General features: G+C 37.1%; 2 protein-coding genes and 1 non-coding gene across 3 annotated transcripts in view; all 3 read left to right on the top strand.

The window, feature by feature from the left end:
- pik3c2a (phosphatidylinositol-4-phosphate 3-kinase catalytic subunit type 2 alpha) overlaps positions 1 to 8,736 on the top strand; it is a 58,753-nt gene extending 50,017 nt beyond the window's left edge. Inside the window, exons 21-33 of the mRNA XM_011475791.3 lie at positions 323 to 415; positions 726 to 855; positions 1,034 to 1,170; positions 1,989 to 2,158; positions 2,293 to 2,449; positions 3,966 to 4,075; positions 5,038 to 5,245; positions 5,359 to 5,483; positions 5,841 to 5,958; positions 6,033 to 6,114; positions 6,284 to 6,390; positions 6,512 to 6,637; positions 6,800 to 8,736. Of these exons, the coding sequence (XP_011474093.1) occupies positions 323 to 415; positions 726 to 855; positions 1,034 to 1,170; positions 1,989 to 2,158; positions 2,293 to 2,449; positions 3,966 to 4,075; positions 5,038 to 5,245; positions 5,359 to 5,483; positions 5,841 to 5,958; positions 6,033 to 6,114; positions 6,284 to 6,390; positions 6,512 to 6,637; positions 6,800 to 6,982 (1,746 nt within the window). The 3' untranslated portion in view covers positions 6,983 to 8,736. The remainder of the gene's footprint in view (positions 1 to 322; positions 416 to 725; positions 856 to 1,033; positions 1,171 to 1,988; positions 2,159 to 2,292; positions 2,450 to 3,965; positions 4,076 to 5,037; positions 5,246 to 5,358; positions 5,484 to 5,840; positions 5,959 to 6,032; positions 6,115 to 6,283; positions 6,391 to 6,511; positions 6,638 to 6,799) is intronic.
- A 1,252-nt stretch (positions 8,737 to 9,988) lies between these two features.
- On the top strand, positions 9,989 to 16,049 carry rps13 (ribosomal protein S13). Its single transcript, XM_011475790.3, has 6 exons — positions 9,989 to 10,076; positions 10,571 to 10,619; positions 10,714 to 10,792; positions 14,453 to 14,622; positions 14,894 to 14,994; positions 15,973 to 16,049. The coding sequence occupies exons 1-6, from the start codon at positions 10,054 to 10,056 to the stop codon at positions 16,004 to 16,006; spliced, it is 456 nt and encodes a 151-aa protein (XP_011474092.1). The 5' UTR covers positions 9,989 to 10,053; the 3' UTR covers positions 16,007 to 16,049.
- On the top strand, positions 15,765 to 15,893 carry LOC111947594. Its single transcript, XR_002873474.1, has one exon. It is a non-coding gene; the product is annotated as a small nucleolar RNA SNORA19 (small nucleolar RNA).
- Positions 16,050 to 16,368: the final 319 nt, after the last annotated feature.

The following is a 16,368-nucleotide window of genomic DNA, read 5'->3' as shown; positions in this document are numbered from 1 at the left end:
TTGGTAATTAAAAAAATACCTCTCATTGCTCAGATTGAATCTTTTATGAGGCTTCCATCCCACATAGCTCTTTTCAAAACATCCATTTTAAAAGAACCTGACGTATCTACATGATACATCTTCCATGCAGTGAACCAAACCATTTGGCCCGTTGAAACATTTGCCCTAAAAATACATAATGAGTACATTTCTTGGCCTCTAGTTGTTTCAATAGATAAAATGTTTAAAGATTGGGAAGGAAATCGTAGCTTGGTGTGTTTCAGATAAGCAGCATTGGTGGCGCAGTGAGGATAAAGTTCACACTGCTTGTGTTTGTGTGCAGGCCTGCTCCTTTTTCAGCTCAAACGCAGTTCCCCTCAAGCTGGCCCTGGTCAATGCTGACCCACTGGGAGAGGAGATCAATGTCATGTTTAAGGTGATGGGATGTTGTACACACAACCACACTCTTACAAAACTACAATCAAAATGCTTTAAATGAACAGCTACAGAGATAACAAATGTATCTGATCGGTATTTCTATCTGTTGACTGCATAGATGGACACTCAATTATAAACCAGGGAGATTCCTGCAAGAACAACATAGCCTCTCAACTGTTTACATTTTCTCTGATTACTGCTCCCCCTGGTGGTTGAATTTAACTTCAAACAAGTGTCAAATGCTCCGCTTATGTTTCCTCCATCTCAGCACGTGTTGATGCTTTTTAAAATTATAATTGATGCTTCAGGTGGGGGAAGACCTGCGACAGGACATGCTGGCTCTTCAGATGATTCGCATTATGGACCGCATGTGGCTGCAGGAAGGGCTGGATCTTCGCATCGTTAACTTCAAGTGCATCTCCACCGGGAAAGACAAAGGTAAGTTAAACAGCCAAATTCAGCCTTTGATGAATCCGTCATTGACCAGACTCACTACATCTTCCGACCAATTGGCATTCATTTTCCTAACTTTGTTGTAATATCAGTTCACCTAAAGGGAAAACCAATTAAACATTTCTATGACCCTCTGTTCATAAAATGTGTTGTTTTGTTTTAGGTATGGTGGAGCTGGTACCGTCTTCAGACACCCTGAGAAAGATTCAGGTGGAGTATGGCGTCACTGGATCCTTTAAAGACAAACCTCTTGCAGAATGGCTTCGCAAATACAACCCTGCAGAGGATGAATACGAGAAGGTACACAAAATAAGAGAGCCACATAATTAACCTCAACAATCACCTCAATAATTACTCATATTATACTGCTCATATTAAGATGTGTAATTCTGTGTAATTCTTTAAGCATCCGGTTCTTTATAGATTTTAACAGCTTAAAACAAATGAGTGTTTTCAAGTTCTAAACAAGGGTCTCTGAGTTTACAAGCCTAAACGAGCCCTTCAAATAAAAATGTTTGTAGTTTAATAATGGACATTGAAAATTCTTAGTGATTAAAATTGTTTTTTAGATTATTAAAGTTTTTAAAAAATCAAAATTAATAAAAGGTTTTATAAAAAAATAAGATTACCACTTAAAAATGTGTGTTTTTAACCCCTTTTTTTCCAGGTATTTTGTTAGTTATTTTATTTCTAACGTTCTAGGGCCTGAAGACGATAGAAATATACAAACAGAAAACTTTGTTTAATATTCTTTTCATCCTAATTAAACAGGTGTGTGTGTGGAGTGAAAAACATAAAAAATTGATTGCTTGAATGGAAGTCATGTAATATAAAAATGTCAGTCTGTCTGCTGTTTTCTTTGGACAGAAATCTCCATTTAATGCCGTCCATCTGTTTTGACTTAATGGCGAAACCCTTCACTCACCTCTTGACCTTTGACCCTGGTACTTTTGCTATGAAAGGTCAACACTGAAATATAACAAAATTAAAGCTTAGAAAACAGTTTTAATACCTACTGAGAATCATTATGTTGTACTTCAGCCAGATGGATACAGATCTAATTTTGTTTCCTATCTTCACAATCACAGCATGAAACGCCTTCTTTTCTTTCTTTGAAGGCATCAGAGAACTTCATCTACTCCTGTGCAGGGTGCTGTGTTGCAACATACGTGCTTGGCATCTGTGATCGTCATAATGACAACATAATGCTGCGCTCCACTGGTCACATGTTTCACATTGACTTTGGGAAGTTCCTGGGACATGCCCAGATGTTTGGCAGCTTCAAAAGGTGAGGAATTTACGTTTACGTTCCATGGAATTTAACCTGTGACATCCTCTGAGATTTACTATAATACGTTTTGCCTAAAGCCTGATAAAAACCGGTTTAAGCCTGAATACTGACTCATTATTCTTTTGCTTTAGAGACCGGGCGCCGTTTGTTCTGACATCTGACATGGCATACGTCATCAACGGAGGCGAGCGCCCCACCAGCCGCTTCCAGCTGTTTGTGGACCTCTGCTGCCAAGCCTACAACCTCATTCGCAAGCACTGCTGCCTTTTCCTTAACCTGCTGTCTCTGGTGAGACAAAATACACTCACACTGTAGCTGTTACACAAACGTGAGCACGCACACAGACCACAAGTTGTTTGCACACATAAATAGCAGACAAAAAGTTAATGCTTAAGCCTATTTTAAAGCTATGCTTTTAAATTGTGATATGGTTTTTGTGCTGAGTTCATTCAGAGTTCAAAGTTATTACTAAACCCAATTGATGACATTTATTTTCAGAAATAGGCTACAGTGCCACACTGCTTTTAGTGGAAGGGTTTTTGTGTGCAAACATTTTAATCTATTTGCATTCATACAAAGCTTTGCAGTTTGTTCTTCAAAGAAATTTCACCTGAAGGATTACCTGGTTATATTAAGCTTAAATCTGTATTTTGTCATTTGGCCTCCTGGATCGCCTTTCAGAGAGTTTTGCTCCTTGGACAAGTTGAAACTGTTCATATCTGGATTTTCAATTACCCATACCTTTGGTTTTGGTCAACTGCAAATGCATTTTTTATATAAATGTAAAGGTGGCTGAATTATTGGTATCAACTTTTTTTCCTATTTGTTAATAAATAAAAACCCAGTGGGACAGAAAAGTACCAGTATGAGTCAGTTGTCCCACTTAAAGAAAGTTCTTGATGTTCATCCTGCATTCACTTCAACTAATAATAATAATAAAATAATAATACATTTTATTTATAAAGGAGCCTTTCTGAGCACTCAATTGCCGACTGTGAGAAACGGGATAAAAAAAAAGAAAATCTCTTTGTATGATTTTTAAAGAATATATTTCTATAATGAGCAGAAAATAAATATTTGGTATGTAATATAACTATGTCAATGACAACCATAGACTTCAACTGCGACTTCAACATACATGGATCTGAATTCTTTGTTTACCTGCTCTCTGACACAGTGGAAGTGTATCTATGATGAACATTACAGACCTTTCTCACAAAGTGGAAACATTTACAAATTTTAGTTGGGAATGTGGATTCTCCATTGAGTTTCATTGTAGAAATAAAAAAGGTGTTGGTTTTCTTAACTAAAAAACTAATACCTGACTGAAAGTGTCACCTCTTTTCTTTTAATAAAAATCTTGTTTTCTCATTCATTTATCTTCTGCCGTTTTATCCCTTCACGGGGCTGCCGGAGCCTATCCCAGCTACTTGTGGGCAGAGGCAGGGGACACCCTGGACAGGTCGCCGGTCTGTCGCAGGGCCACAATCACACACCCATTCACAGTCACACTCACACCTATGGACAATTTAGATTAACCAATTAACCTATTAGGCATGTTTTTGGACGGTGGGAGGAAGCGGGAGACCCCCGGAGAGAACCCACGCATGCACGAGGAGAACATGCAAATTCCACACAGAAAGGTCCCCATTGATGTTCTGGTTCATGTCCCCCAGCCAGGACTTGAACCGGGGGCCTTCTTGCCGTGAGGCAAGAGCGCTAAGCACTGCGCCACCCTGCAGCCTGTTGTTTTCTGTTAAAGTTAAATAGTCTGTTTATCTGGAATGTTTGTGTTTTGTCTCAGATGATGTCATCAGGCCTCCCCGAGCTGTCCGGCTCTGAAGATCTGAAGTACGTGTTCGATGCCCTTCAGCCTCACAGCACCGACGCTGAGGCCACAATCTTCTTCACAAGGTGAACATTTCAACTTCTGCCCTAATGGTTGGGATGCCCATAAAGCATAAATCTCTCTGTGATACTTTTAAATTTGGGATGGGAAAAAAAGATTCTCTGAATGTTTTTCATAGCATCAACTTGTTTTTCTTATAAGTTCTGCATCCTTTTTCCATATCATTTTAAAGTTCTGTATTTTGCCACTAGGTGGCAAAAATCCCAATCAAAGTTGAACATTTGTTTTATGAGAGATTTTTAAAGTCCCACTCCAATCATCTTTTGATCTATTTCCAAAGCGTCCCCAGTGGTCTTTTAATTATAATTATGTCGTTTTGAGACAAAATCCATAAACCTGTGTCGTTTCCTAGGACAGTTTCTGCAAAGCGACAGTAGTTCACTAGAAATTCACCTCTGAATTGTAGCCAGGACCGTTGGCTCAGGGCAACCTCGCCCCCCTTCCATTCTCCATTTCTGAGAGCGCTCTGTTTACATGCCCTCTTTCTAGCTTACAGCCCCTCACACCCAGCCCAACTTGACCTGTGTAACAAAAATGGCGAGCAATATTGAAGCTATCCAGTTGTACAATTTTTGAGCTGGATTACAGTTCAGACGAGGAAAACTAAAGTGTACATGGATCTATTTCTATAAGTGGATGCATCAGCATGGAGCAGAGCTGGGAGCTTGTGACCAACCCAGCATGTTTTCTATGTCACAAACATGCTCTTTTTCATCTGCACTTGATTCCCAACTATTTGAAAAAGAACTGGTCAGAAATGCAATTGTAAGCTTAATTTTCTTCATATGTCTTACATTATCAGAAAAATGCCACAAGAACATGTTAAAAACACAATTTTTATCAGAGTGGGTTTGTTAAGAAGCTACAGTTTCAGCAAGACACTGACTTTTGTCCTCCGATCTAATCTCTGTCAACCTTCCTTCAAGTCTGTTGTTTTTTTCTTTTCTTTTTCTTTATTTTGCTGTAGGCTCATAGAGTCCAGTCTGGGAAGTGTGGCCACAAAATTTAACTTCTTCATCCACAACCTTGCCCAGCTGAGATTTTCTGGCCTTCCTGCCAATGATGAGCCAATCCTGTCTTTCTCCCCAAAAACATACACAATGAAGCAGGAGGGGCGTATCCTCCACGCATCCATTTTCTCTTTCCAGAAGAGATACAACCCTGACAAGTATTATGTGAGTTCAACTGATTATCTTTTAGATACCCTGATAGTTTCCATCTTTAATCCGTGTTGTTTTACTTGATCATAACTCTGATTGTTTGCTTCTATCCTGATCTCTTGTTGTAGACTTACGTGGTGAGGATTCTCAGGGAAGGTCAGAATGAGCCTCAGTTTGTCTTCCGCACCTTTGATGAGTTTCAAGAGCTCCACAATAAACTCACCATTCTTTTTCCTCTGTGGAAGCTGCCAAGGTGGGATGTTACCTTTACTTCTCTGACTCTGAAATTCAAATGTTGAACCGAAATACACTAGTTAGCCTTGAAGGACAAACTGTCGAAATTTCACAGGGCAGTTACTATGTTTAAGGGATAACGCACGCCGTGGAAGCCTGAACCGTCCGCGAGAAGTGCATTATTTTCTGAGAATGCACACTTCGTCGGCTATTATCACTTACAAAAGAAATACATATTCAATCAGATATTTTAGTATTTTTTTCTTGTAGAGGCGGATGGAAAAAATCCGATGCGCAAAAGGTGTTCAGTGTGAAATCAGCATTAGAAGAGCCGGTACAGGACGGCAGCTGACGCTGGCTCTCTGTTTCTCTCCAGTTTCCCAAACAAAATGGTGCTCGGTCGCACACACATTAAGGAGGTGGCAGCCAAGAGGAAGGTGGAGCTCAGCCACTATGTCCACAACCTGATGAGGAGCTCCACTGAGGTCATCCAGGTACACACAAACACACAGCTGGTGTCATTCCAAGTCGAGGATCAGCGTTAATTTGTTAAACTCTGCTCTTCTAGTGTGACTTGATCTACACCTTCTTTCATCCTATTGCACGAGATGACAGGGCAGAAGGTTTAGATGCCACGCCCAAAGCACCTGGTAAATACCCCATCTATTGTTGTGAAATTTCAATTATTTTTAGACTTGCTGAAAAACAATAACTGAGTTGTTTCTTAGCCATTTTGTCCTTTAAAGTGTTTCAATTCTTATCTTATTTATGCTGAAGACTTACTGGTACATGTATTTCTACTCTGTGTGATGTTTATAGAGCCTCCAATGAGTCCTAATTCAGGGCGGGTGGAGGGAGAAGTGAAGCTCTCCATCTCTTACAGGAATAGCACGCTCTTCATCATGGTCATGCACATTAAGGACCTGGTAAATAAATACAGTAGCTGTCAAGATCATTTCTAAATGCAGCTATTTTTGGCTAATCAGAAGAAAAGACTTTTATTTAAACGGCTGTTGCAACACTACCAACAATGTTTCCCCCTTATAGGTTTCTGAAGATGGAACAGATCCCAACCCATATGTGAAAACCTACCTGCTTCCAGATCCACACAAGACCTCCAAACGAAAGACGAAGATCTCCAGGAAAACTAGAAACCCCACCTTCAATGAGATGGTCAGTTTCCTGCATTTTTTGTTGTATGACTATAGAAATTGCAATCTGAAAATATTTACACAGTAGTGAGAATAATGGAGGAAGTTGAAGCCCATAAATAATGTATTCAGTATTATCAAAAATGAGATGTTCACTGCTCTCTTCTCGCTCTTGTTTCCTCAGCTGGTGTACAGCGGCTACAGCAAAGAAACGCTTGGACTGCGGGAGCTGCAACTGAGCGTGCTCAGTGCTGAGTCACTGAGTGAAAACTACTTTCTGGGCAGCATCACGCTCAGACTCAAAGACTTTGACCTCAGCAAAGAGACGGTCAAGTGGTACAAACTGACAGCAGTTCCCTACTTCTAAGCCCCACTTGGCTCTGACTTTGCAGACAGCCGATGCATTCAAATCATATGGAAAAATGCAGGAAATGTGACCTCACTTGAAAAAAAAAACGATCATGGTTTCCTTTAGCTACTCATAAACATCTGAAAAACAAACCTTTATTTTGTTTAAGAAGGATTTTTGACTAAATCTCATTTGAAATTTAGGCACAGAGTTTTATTTTGAAATCTAGTTGACCAAACTGACACTTTTTCACATGAATACAGTTGTAGATGGAAGTGTTGAGATATAGCTGTGCTTCTGGATGAAAGTGTGTATCATAAATTGTGTCTTTCCATGGTGTGAGGCAGATGAGTTTTGTTGGAATATCTTGTAATCATCATTTTGTTCCACAGTTTAGTCTCAAATGAAATGACCAGTTCAGACTCTGAGGACAACAGAACAAGGAGCCTGCTCCTTAACTTTGATTTTTTTTTTCCACTCTTTAAAACCATACTATTTCGTTTCTTTTTTGACGCAAAGTCTTGTAGTTTTTGTAAGTTCAATAAAGAGCTGGTATGTTTTGTAAATGTTGAAATTAGAGGACCAAAACAGTTTTTCAAAAGACTAAATAAATGTAGACTATGTCAGTCTACATTTTTGAGGAATCAAAAGAAGGCTCTTTTCTACTTTTCCCTTATTTTCTTTCTTCTATTGATAAAAGACATAAATATCACCCCCACCTCGCCCAAGTATTTTGTGAGTTCAACTCACATAATGCCAAAGTGTGCCAAAACTATTGAAATTCAAACCACTCTCCCCAAAAGGGAGCTGATCAGGGTGCCTTAGTATGTTCTCACAGTATATTTTTAAATGCAAAATTTAACCTTAAAACAATATGTATATTTTATTAGCAATATGCTATGTTCTCAGAAAATAAACCTCTAGATTGTATAAAGCTATTGCCGTAGTTTTACAAGAGCAGTCCTGACTGGAAACCTCTGAACAGTGAAATGTCACCAAAAGCCACACCACTTTGGTCTTTTTCTTGTGGAGTTACTTGAGTCTCTACACAGCACACCTTAATTATATCAAACTATAAATATACTTTTGGTTTTCTGTCTCCTGAATGAATAATATCGTAAACTAACAAACATCTGAAATAAACTAGTTAAAATTGAATCAGGAAGCGAGTCCCAGCAGAAATCTTAACTATTTTGGGATCTAGGACCAATAACAACCACTGTATTTTGGTAATAGTGTATAAACTCTGTGTTTAATGACTTAGTTTAATAAAATCTGCAATAAAAAATCAGCAATAACTGCCACAAGGTCCAGAAGCTGAGATTGTTTTATTTCATTTTGGGACTGTTTTGTATGTCAGGGTCTTCAACTTTGTCTCGTGTCTTCAAAAGAAGGGAACAAGTTTCTGAACAAGAGATGACTTGCTTTTGCTTTTCTGTAAACTAAATGTAAAGTTGTTGATGATTAATAAAGAAACTAAGATGAATATATCCACAAAGGCTTTTCAGAGAACTTCAAGACAAGATTTCATACTTTGATGTTCGATGTCTAATCTACGTTTTCAGTAACTTTACAAAGAAAGTGCATTACCACGGCCAGTTATTTATTCTGAATTGGTTACCTCTACCCTGAATGGATGAACATGTCATGTACTGTAATCCATCTCTTTCCTAGAGCAAATTAAATGTTTTGAAACAAGCATAACATATGGATGTCTTTGTTTGACATTTTGTAAACTATAAGATAATAAATAAAGGTGATTGATGAAATTACGATTTAGAAAAGCAGGAGTTGCTTTATTATTAACCCAAAACTGACGAAAAGATTTTACTTATTGACTGCATGTTTACATGAAGAAATAATTAGTTATGTTGGGGGAGTCAGCTGTAACAAAATAAGTACATTTATCATTTTCATGAGTGACTTGGAGTTAAAAAAACAACATACAGATACAAAAAAAAACACATAAGGATAGATAGGTTAGATAGATAGGACCCTATACTAAGTCCCCCAAACTGTTGAATTCGCTTTTGATTAGTCAATAAAACACACATTCAATGTTTTTTAGGCTGTTATAAATAGATGGTTTTTCTATATCAGCAGAACTAAAACACGTGGGTATATTTTATTTTTTTGCTTGGGCACAGCTACATAGGCTCACTTGGCAATTAAACATAAGGGTAAAACTAATTATTTTTTAATTGTTTGATTTTATTCCACATGTTGATTAGTTTTAATTAGCTTTATGAAAGAACAGAATAAAATATAACAGTTTACAAAGAGTAGCAAACTGATGAGAATATTTTTAATAAACACCAGAAAGGGTGGTCATTGAATCCTAAATGTTGAATGGCAAACTATAGGAAAAAGACAATATTCCTGAAATCGAAATGTAAGTCTCAGTACAAACATCAAGGAGTAAAAAGAAATACAATTCAAGCAGACCTTAAAAAATTGTATTTGCAAATGCCTGAACAGTAGGTGTCAGTGGTGGCTTTGGTGGTCAGAGCACTCAGAACAGCAAGCAGCAGATCCTTGTAAAAAACCTTCAACATCTCAGTCAAGAAAAGCTTAGATACTGCACAGGACCCTCAAGCCCAGACCTTTGGTATGACCCGAGCTTGGGTGAGAAACCACCCGCGAGGAAACGTCTCAGAACGTTTCAATCTGTTTTGAATCTTCTGGAACTTTTTTCATTCACTTTTTTCTCATTCATTAGAGCAAATTTTTAAAAATCAAACCATTGTTTGATACATTTCATAAAAAAAATCTATTAATATTTTAAATCGCTGAAATTTATGAAAAACAAAAACGCCTAAAACTGTCCATTTATCACATGTTGCATGACAATCCCTAGTATTGTGGACTGTAATTCTAATTTTATTTATTTATTTATTTTTCATATTTCTTTATGTTGTATTTATATGAACGTGTGTCATCTTTTTGTAGTTCTAATAAAAAAAATATTGGTAAAAATAAAAAACCAAAGCACAAAAAATACGTCACTGTACGTCATTGCGTCATTTCCGAGGCCGGCGAAAAATGCCATTTTCTTTCGCGTGTGCGGCCTCTCTTCCTCTACCGCCATCATGGGTCGCATGCACGCTCCCGGGTGAGCCTTCCTTTAATCGTACACATTTCGATTAAAACGACGTTGAATCTAATTTATTCCCATGACCTTACTAATTAACATATACTGCTTAAGTGTGAGCCCAAGCAAATATTCAGGGTTTCGATAAAAGGTGGAGAAAACAACTTTGTTTCCTGTGCTCCTCTCTCCTGTTAGCTTGCGTTAGCATGCTAGCATACTAGCCGTTGGGTCTGGACGTCTTGCCTAATTTTTACAGTATAGGTGTTTTTGTCACAAAGTGTTTGATTTTAGTCCTAACATATTTCATTTAAGTCGTAGATGAAACCAGTAGTATTGTTATTTTAAAATGGCTGTTTAACACGAAAAGCAAAAGGTTCGGGGCCTCTTTCTTTGCCCCGCAGTTGTCTGAGTTGCACGTGTCTCTTCTAAATACGTTTACATAAAATTGCTTAACGCATCGTATTATTAGAAACTGTCAAAATTCTGGCTTTATGTTCGCCTGCTTTCTTCTGCAGAAAGGGCCTGTCCCAGTCAGCTCTTCCATACAGGCGAAGTGTTCCCACTGTGAGTATGCTCCTCTTTCGATTTATTTTTATCTGGTAACTATTAGGCTAGTCAAGTTTTAATAACAAAGAACGTTTTATTTTTCTCTTAATAGTGGCTCAAGCTTACATCGGATGATGTCAAAGAGCAGATCTTCAAACTTGCTAAAAAGGGTCTCACTCCCTCTCAAATTGGTAAGTAATCTTGTCAAAATTGTGCAATTTAGTAAATATTTAAAATATAGTCAAGGTAAACTTTTTAAAATTGAAATATAGTCTAGCAGACAACCACACAATGATTCAAGGCACAGCTCTAAACTAAAAACAACAAATAAAAAAACAAAAACGCAAACATATATAAAAATATAGAAATCTTTAAGCATAAATTACATTTTAAGGCAATCGACATTCTCGACCCTAGATCAGTAACCATTCTGTAGCAGATTTACAAATGTCATCAATGAAAGGACTTGAGTTCTGAATACATTTCAATGAGGATAAATACAGTCTGACTTCATTTTTAAAACACAGAAAATTTGGTCGATCATTTTCCCTTTTTTTTATGAACATATTTTCCCGAAATCAGGAGGATTGCGCCTGAGTTAAACTGCTGCCCAATGAATAGACTGAATGAGCACTTGATGTGTCAGGTGTCTGTTATTTTATATTTCACTTTTCTATTAAAGTCATGGTATGATTTACCTTTAAAGGATTTGTTTAGGTATATATTATCACTTTTTTTATAACGTTTTTTTTCTCCTATTACTAGATTTGGCAGTTTAATTTTAACATTGAAGACAATATTGTATTTTTTTCTTAAATGTATTAGAGCAATTTGAATTGCTCTGCAGGTTTTCTGAAATTCCTTGGTTGAACATTCAATATAATATTTGAGTTTGAAGTCGCTTAACTGAAGAACTTCTCCGTTCAATTCAAGGACATCACTTAAATATTAAAAGTAAACTGTTTCGTTTAAGTTTTTAAATTTTATGTAGTAACTATGTGACTAAAGATTTAGAATGAATTTGATTTACTTGATCTTTGTCACTGAAAAGGTCTTAAAGACACATTTCCAACGGTATAAAGATCATTCAGTTAGGTCCAAATAAAAAAATTTGCATTTTAAGTGATCGCATATGGGGCGTTATTTTATTTCTGAAATATGAAGAAAACCAACAAATCTTTTGTGACCCAATTCAAAGATGAGTGTTCATAGTCTCATAACCTTCTTATTACTTGTCCCATCCGAGAAAGGGGGTGTCATTGCAAAGCTAGATAAAAGATCTACAAGAATTAAAGTTGATATAAAATCAATTTTATTTCCTTATCAAATAATAATTAGGAAAATAATAAAGAAAATGGTACAGTTCAATTTGAAGCTACACAGATGCTGTAAGGCAGAGCAAACACTGACGTCTTCAGCGTGAGATATGTTTACAAATTTATTTAGCTAAAAAAGAAATAAAACTTAAAGCAGACATCTTTTTTTTTTTACAATATGAAAAGATTCCAGGCTTTCATATCCATTATTTGGCAGCAATTCTGTGCATCACAAAGACATTCTTCTTATTTTTTAGATCCAAGGACTCAAAAGCTGAAAGCAGAGAAAATATAAACATCCTGGTGGCAAACCAAATTTTCATTAAAAAAAAAAGTTAGAACATGATGAAAGTCGGAAGGAAAAGAATGTCTTAAAAGTCTGCAAAAAATATCAAACCAACGGGTAAAAATACTATTAAATATTTTATAAGTCATGATTGATTTATTATTATTATTATCATTATTATTTTTGATAAAACAATAATAAACCCGTTGTTTTATTAAAAATGCCACATTCTAAATGCATTTCATTTGGCTACAATTGCTCCTGTATGTTTGTGGACATTGGCTGCAGTCGGTTTACTAAAAGCCGGTCACATGACCTCATGTTCCAGCATTCATTGCTTGGGCACACAGGCTTGCGAATGAGAAAACAATTTCTGCTAAGTGTTATTTTCTCATAAAATTTTCAGGAGTTGAAGAATACAACAACAAAAATCGAATAGTATCATGATTAGACAACGACGAGCTTACCTTAGAAAGCTGACTGGTGGTTTTGTGAAATGCAAATTCCATCCGGAACATTTCCTAACTTGTACTGCACGGTCAGTTCTCGACCTTTATGAGCAAAACGCTCAACCATAGAACATGCACTGAAAGTTAAACCAATTAAATTTTGAGCAGTCAAGGACTCTGATTTTGTATTGACTTGTAGATGGCGTCTAGGGGTGTGTTGTATTGGCCAGTCTGGTGATACGATGCGTATCCCAATATTGTACCAGAACCCCTTTTCTATTTTTTTTTTTTTAATATGACTTAGAAAAACTCTACCTGAATTTCAATACGTCTTCCATTGTAATAGAATGATCAAATTCTGTTTATTTAATGATCACAATGCTAAGCAATGCAACTGTATCTCATACATAAGTTGCTTCTACCCAGGCAAAATCATAGTGCTTTTATTTTGGTGACTTAAAATATAGAAAGGTAAGAGTCAACATTGTCCGATTTCCACAACAAAATATATCAGTATAAGAACAAAAAAAATGGAATGAATGTGCCTTAACCAATAAGGTTCTGAAGTATGATTAAGGAAATAAAGTTCTGTTTATTTCCAATATGGCTAACTGCAGCTTCCTCAGTACTTTTAAACACAGCATGAAACAGGAGCCTGAATGGTACTTCAAAGATAAAAGGGGGGGGAAAACACTTAATTCTTTGCAGAAACAATAAAGTGTGATGCTGATGCTGCATGACGGTGTGAAGGAGACGCTTAAATGTGGCAAAGATGCTTTGTTCACATATCAGTCTGCACTGCACTGCTGCAGCCATACTTTCTGATACGCGGAAGTAAACTAGTAACGATGTTGGCCTTTTTTCAGAGCGTTGTACACATCACTCTGATTGATCAGGTCGCTAAACTAGAATCTATTGCTTGGAGGTTCTGCAGAACTTTGACCCGCTTTGCCAATAGCATCTTAGCTGATGCCAAGTGCATTAGCCGCTGTGAAGCCACAGTGCTTCACTCGTTCATATCTGAGCCTCTAAAAAGCACTGCAATCCGTGTTTTTATGTGTTGCTGGCAGCAACAGGGAACAGACTTTCGGTTTGGTATCCATCCTAAGTAAAAACTAAGTAGTTCATGTCTCATAACAAAAGAGCTGCCTCTGGCTGAGGTCTTCCTGTTGTTTTGTGTGGGGTAGAGCTGCTCAAAGAGGCTCTGTGTGCTCTGCTGCCAAATAGTGGTCGGATGTGTAAGTGGAAAACAAGAGTCGGCCGCTCATAAACAATTAATAATATATCACCCTGACAGCATTTTGAATCGATACAAGTATCACCAAATGAACTATTGCGATGTATTGCCGAATCAATTTTTTCTAACCGCCCCAATAGCGTCCTTTTCAATTACAAAAATGCTAAACATTGAAAGTTATCATGGATTAGAAATTGATAATTGTGGTTTGTGTCTGGACAGAAATATGACACCAAGTCTGTCATGTATCGAATTAGAGCTGTGAAAGAAAAAGCCTGGAGCAAGATTCACAAGATTTGTACCGCTTCCACATTTTGCATCAAACCTCTTTCAACTGTATTTGGTAGCGACAGCCCAATGTAAACACCATATTTGAAAGCATATTCATGGACCCGCGTTTTGAGCTTTCTTGAACGCGTGTCAAATGCCCGGTGTAACGAGTTTACAAAATAAATCATAAAAAAATAAAAAATGTTGCAATGATACCCAGACTTATTAATAACCCAGTCTCCAAAGGTTTTACCCCCCTAATCCACGATGCTCCTGTTTGTTTTATTATTCAGGTGTAATTCTGAGGGACTCCCATGGTGTGGCCCAGGTACGCTTCGTTACTGGCAACAAAATCCTGAGGATTCTGAAGTCCAAGGGTCTGGCCCCTGACCTGCCAGAGGATCTTTACCACCTGATCAAGAAGGCTGTGGCAGTCAGGAAGCACCTGGAGAGAAACAGAAAGGTACGGCATGCCATGAGAGCATTGTTCTCGGCTGTTTATGAATACACTGATAAATACTGTTTTGTCATTTTATTGTGGCAGTGTTGAACCAACATGCCACGAGAGGCCCAAATGTTTGTCTACACTTTGCAAAAATAAAAATAAAAACTTTTAGGAGAGATCTACTGCTAAAATCCTTAAGATCTTTTTTGAATTTTGTTCTGTTTTTCAATAGACTGATGATATTAAGCTGTTGTGATATGACTGAATTTATAACTTTTTACGTTCAAAGGACAAAGATGCCAAGTTTCGCCTGATTCTCATTGAGAGCAGGATCCACAGGCTGGCCCGCTACTACAAGACCAAGAGAGTCCTGGCCCCCAACTGGAAGTAGTAAGTATTCCTCATTAGTTTCCTGCTCAAGTCATAGCTAATTAAAAACTAGCTAAATGTCATCTTGTAAATATTATATGAAAAATAGGGGTGTAACGATTCAGTTGAACAATTTGATTCATATCATAATGTGGCCTTGCTGATATAATTCATAGTTGGTCATTTTTTCATTTTGAATGATCCAATTGACCTACATTGGATCCTGGACACTTTTAGGTAAAATTTCAACCAGTGTGACTCATAGATGAATACCTGGTACTGAACAGTGCAGGAGAGGTTTTCCACATTCCCTGTATTTCTTCAAGATAACCAAGCGTAAATAAAATGTGTACAAGTAAACAAGAATTAATGTCAAATCCATTCACATTTTAGTCTCACGTCATCCCACCATTGGTTTTCCACATCCATATAATCCAAAGGGAACATTATTAGAACATTCTAGCACACTGGTCAGTCCTGACAACCAGCACCGCTGATTGGTCACATGACTTTGCTAAATTCTAACACGCTGAACTGGAATGATGGACTGATCAGGTTTTGCTGTCATCACATCATTTTTATGTTATAGTAAAATAAACTTACTGTACATCAATCCAAATGTTATTTTCCAATATCATTGATTTATTTTAATTTTTAAAAATAACAATGGAATGGGTTGATTCGATTACTAACTTGCCTCAGACAGATTGATCTGGTTGGATCGTAGGAATAGAAATGGATTCACCCATTAAGTCGATTAATCGTTACACCCCATAAACCTGTCTTGGATTTTGCACATTTCATTGTCCTGCTCTTTACTTTTAAGAGTTGTGATATTTCTGCTGTGCTAGAAAAAAACTGGAGGTAAATTAGCAGAGTGACTATTTGGTGTCATCTTTGCCAGTCCCCTTCATACATGTTATTTTAACCTCAAGTATTTGTTATTGATTGTACTGTAGACATCCTGAGGCTTTAATGTATTTTTCTTTTTTGTTACAGTGAATCTTCCACAGCATCTGCTCTGGTGGCATAAACGTCAACACTTTTGGATTAATAAAACAGTTTAAATTCTGAAACGTGTTTGTCTTTTTCTGTGTTCAGCCAGTATCAGTGTTAATGAATGTCAAAAATGTGGTAGTATCTTTTTGTAGTGGTTTTAAGCCACTTAAAACGTAAACATTAATATTTAAATCTTTAATATTAGAGTTAAGTCGGTTCTAAATCTGAACATTGACGGCGATATCACTTTCGTGTTATTAGACATAATTTCGCTTGTATTTTCTGTGGATTTTCAGAGGTTTTTTTCATGCCGTTTGGGGAAATTACGGGCACTTTCTATGCGTCACACATTACACAACTCAGGGGAGGAGCTTGTCTTGACCAATGAGCGTTCTG

This window comes from Oryzias latipes, chromosome 6, assembly GCF_002234675.1.
Source record: "Oryzias latipes chromosome 6, ASM223467v1".
Taxonomy (NCBI): domain Eukaryota; kingdom Metazoa; phylum Chordata; class Actinopteri; order Beloniformes; family Adrianichthyidae; genus Oryzias; species Oryzias latipes.
Note: the sequence above shows the minus strand (reverse complement) of the source record. Positions and strands in the feature narration are given on the sequence as shown.

Excerpts from the sequence above, each read along its gene's own strand:
- rps13 (XM_011475790.3), top strand. The coding sequence starts at position 10,054 with ATGGGTCGCATGCACGCTCCCGG. Across the intron at positions 10,077-10,570 it reads GGTCGCATGCACGCTCCCGG|AAAGGGCCTGTCCCAGTCAG; the intron begins GTGAGCCTTCCT and ends TTTCTTCTGCAG. Across the intron at positions 14,995-15,972 it reads CTGGCCCCCAACTGGAAGTA|TGAATCTTCCACAGCATCTG; the intron begins GTAAGTATTCCT and ends TTTTTGTTACAG.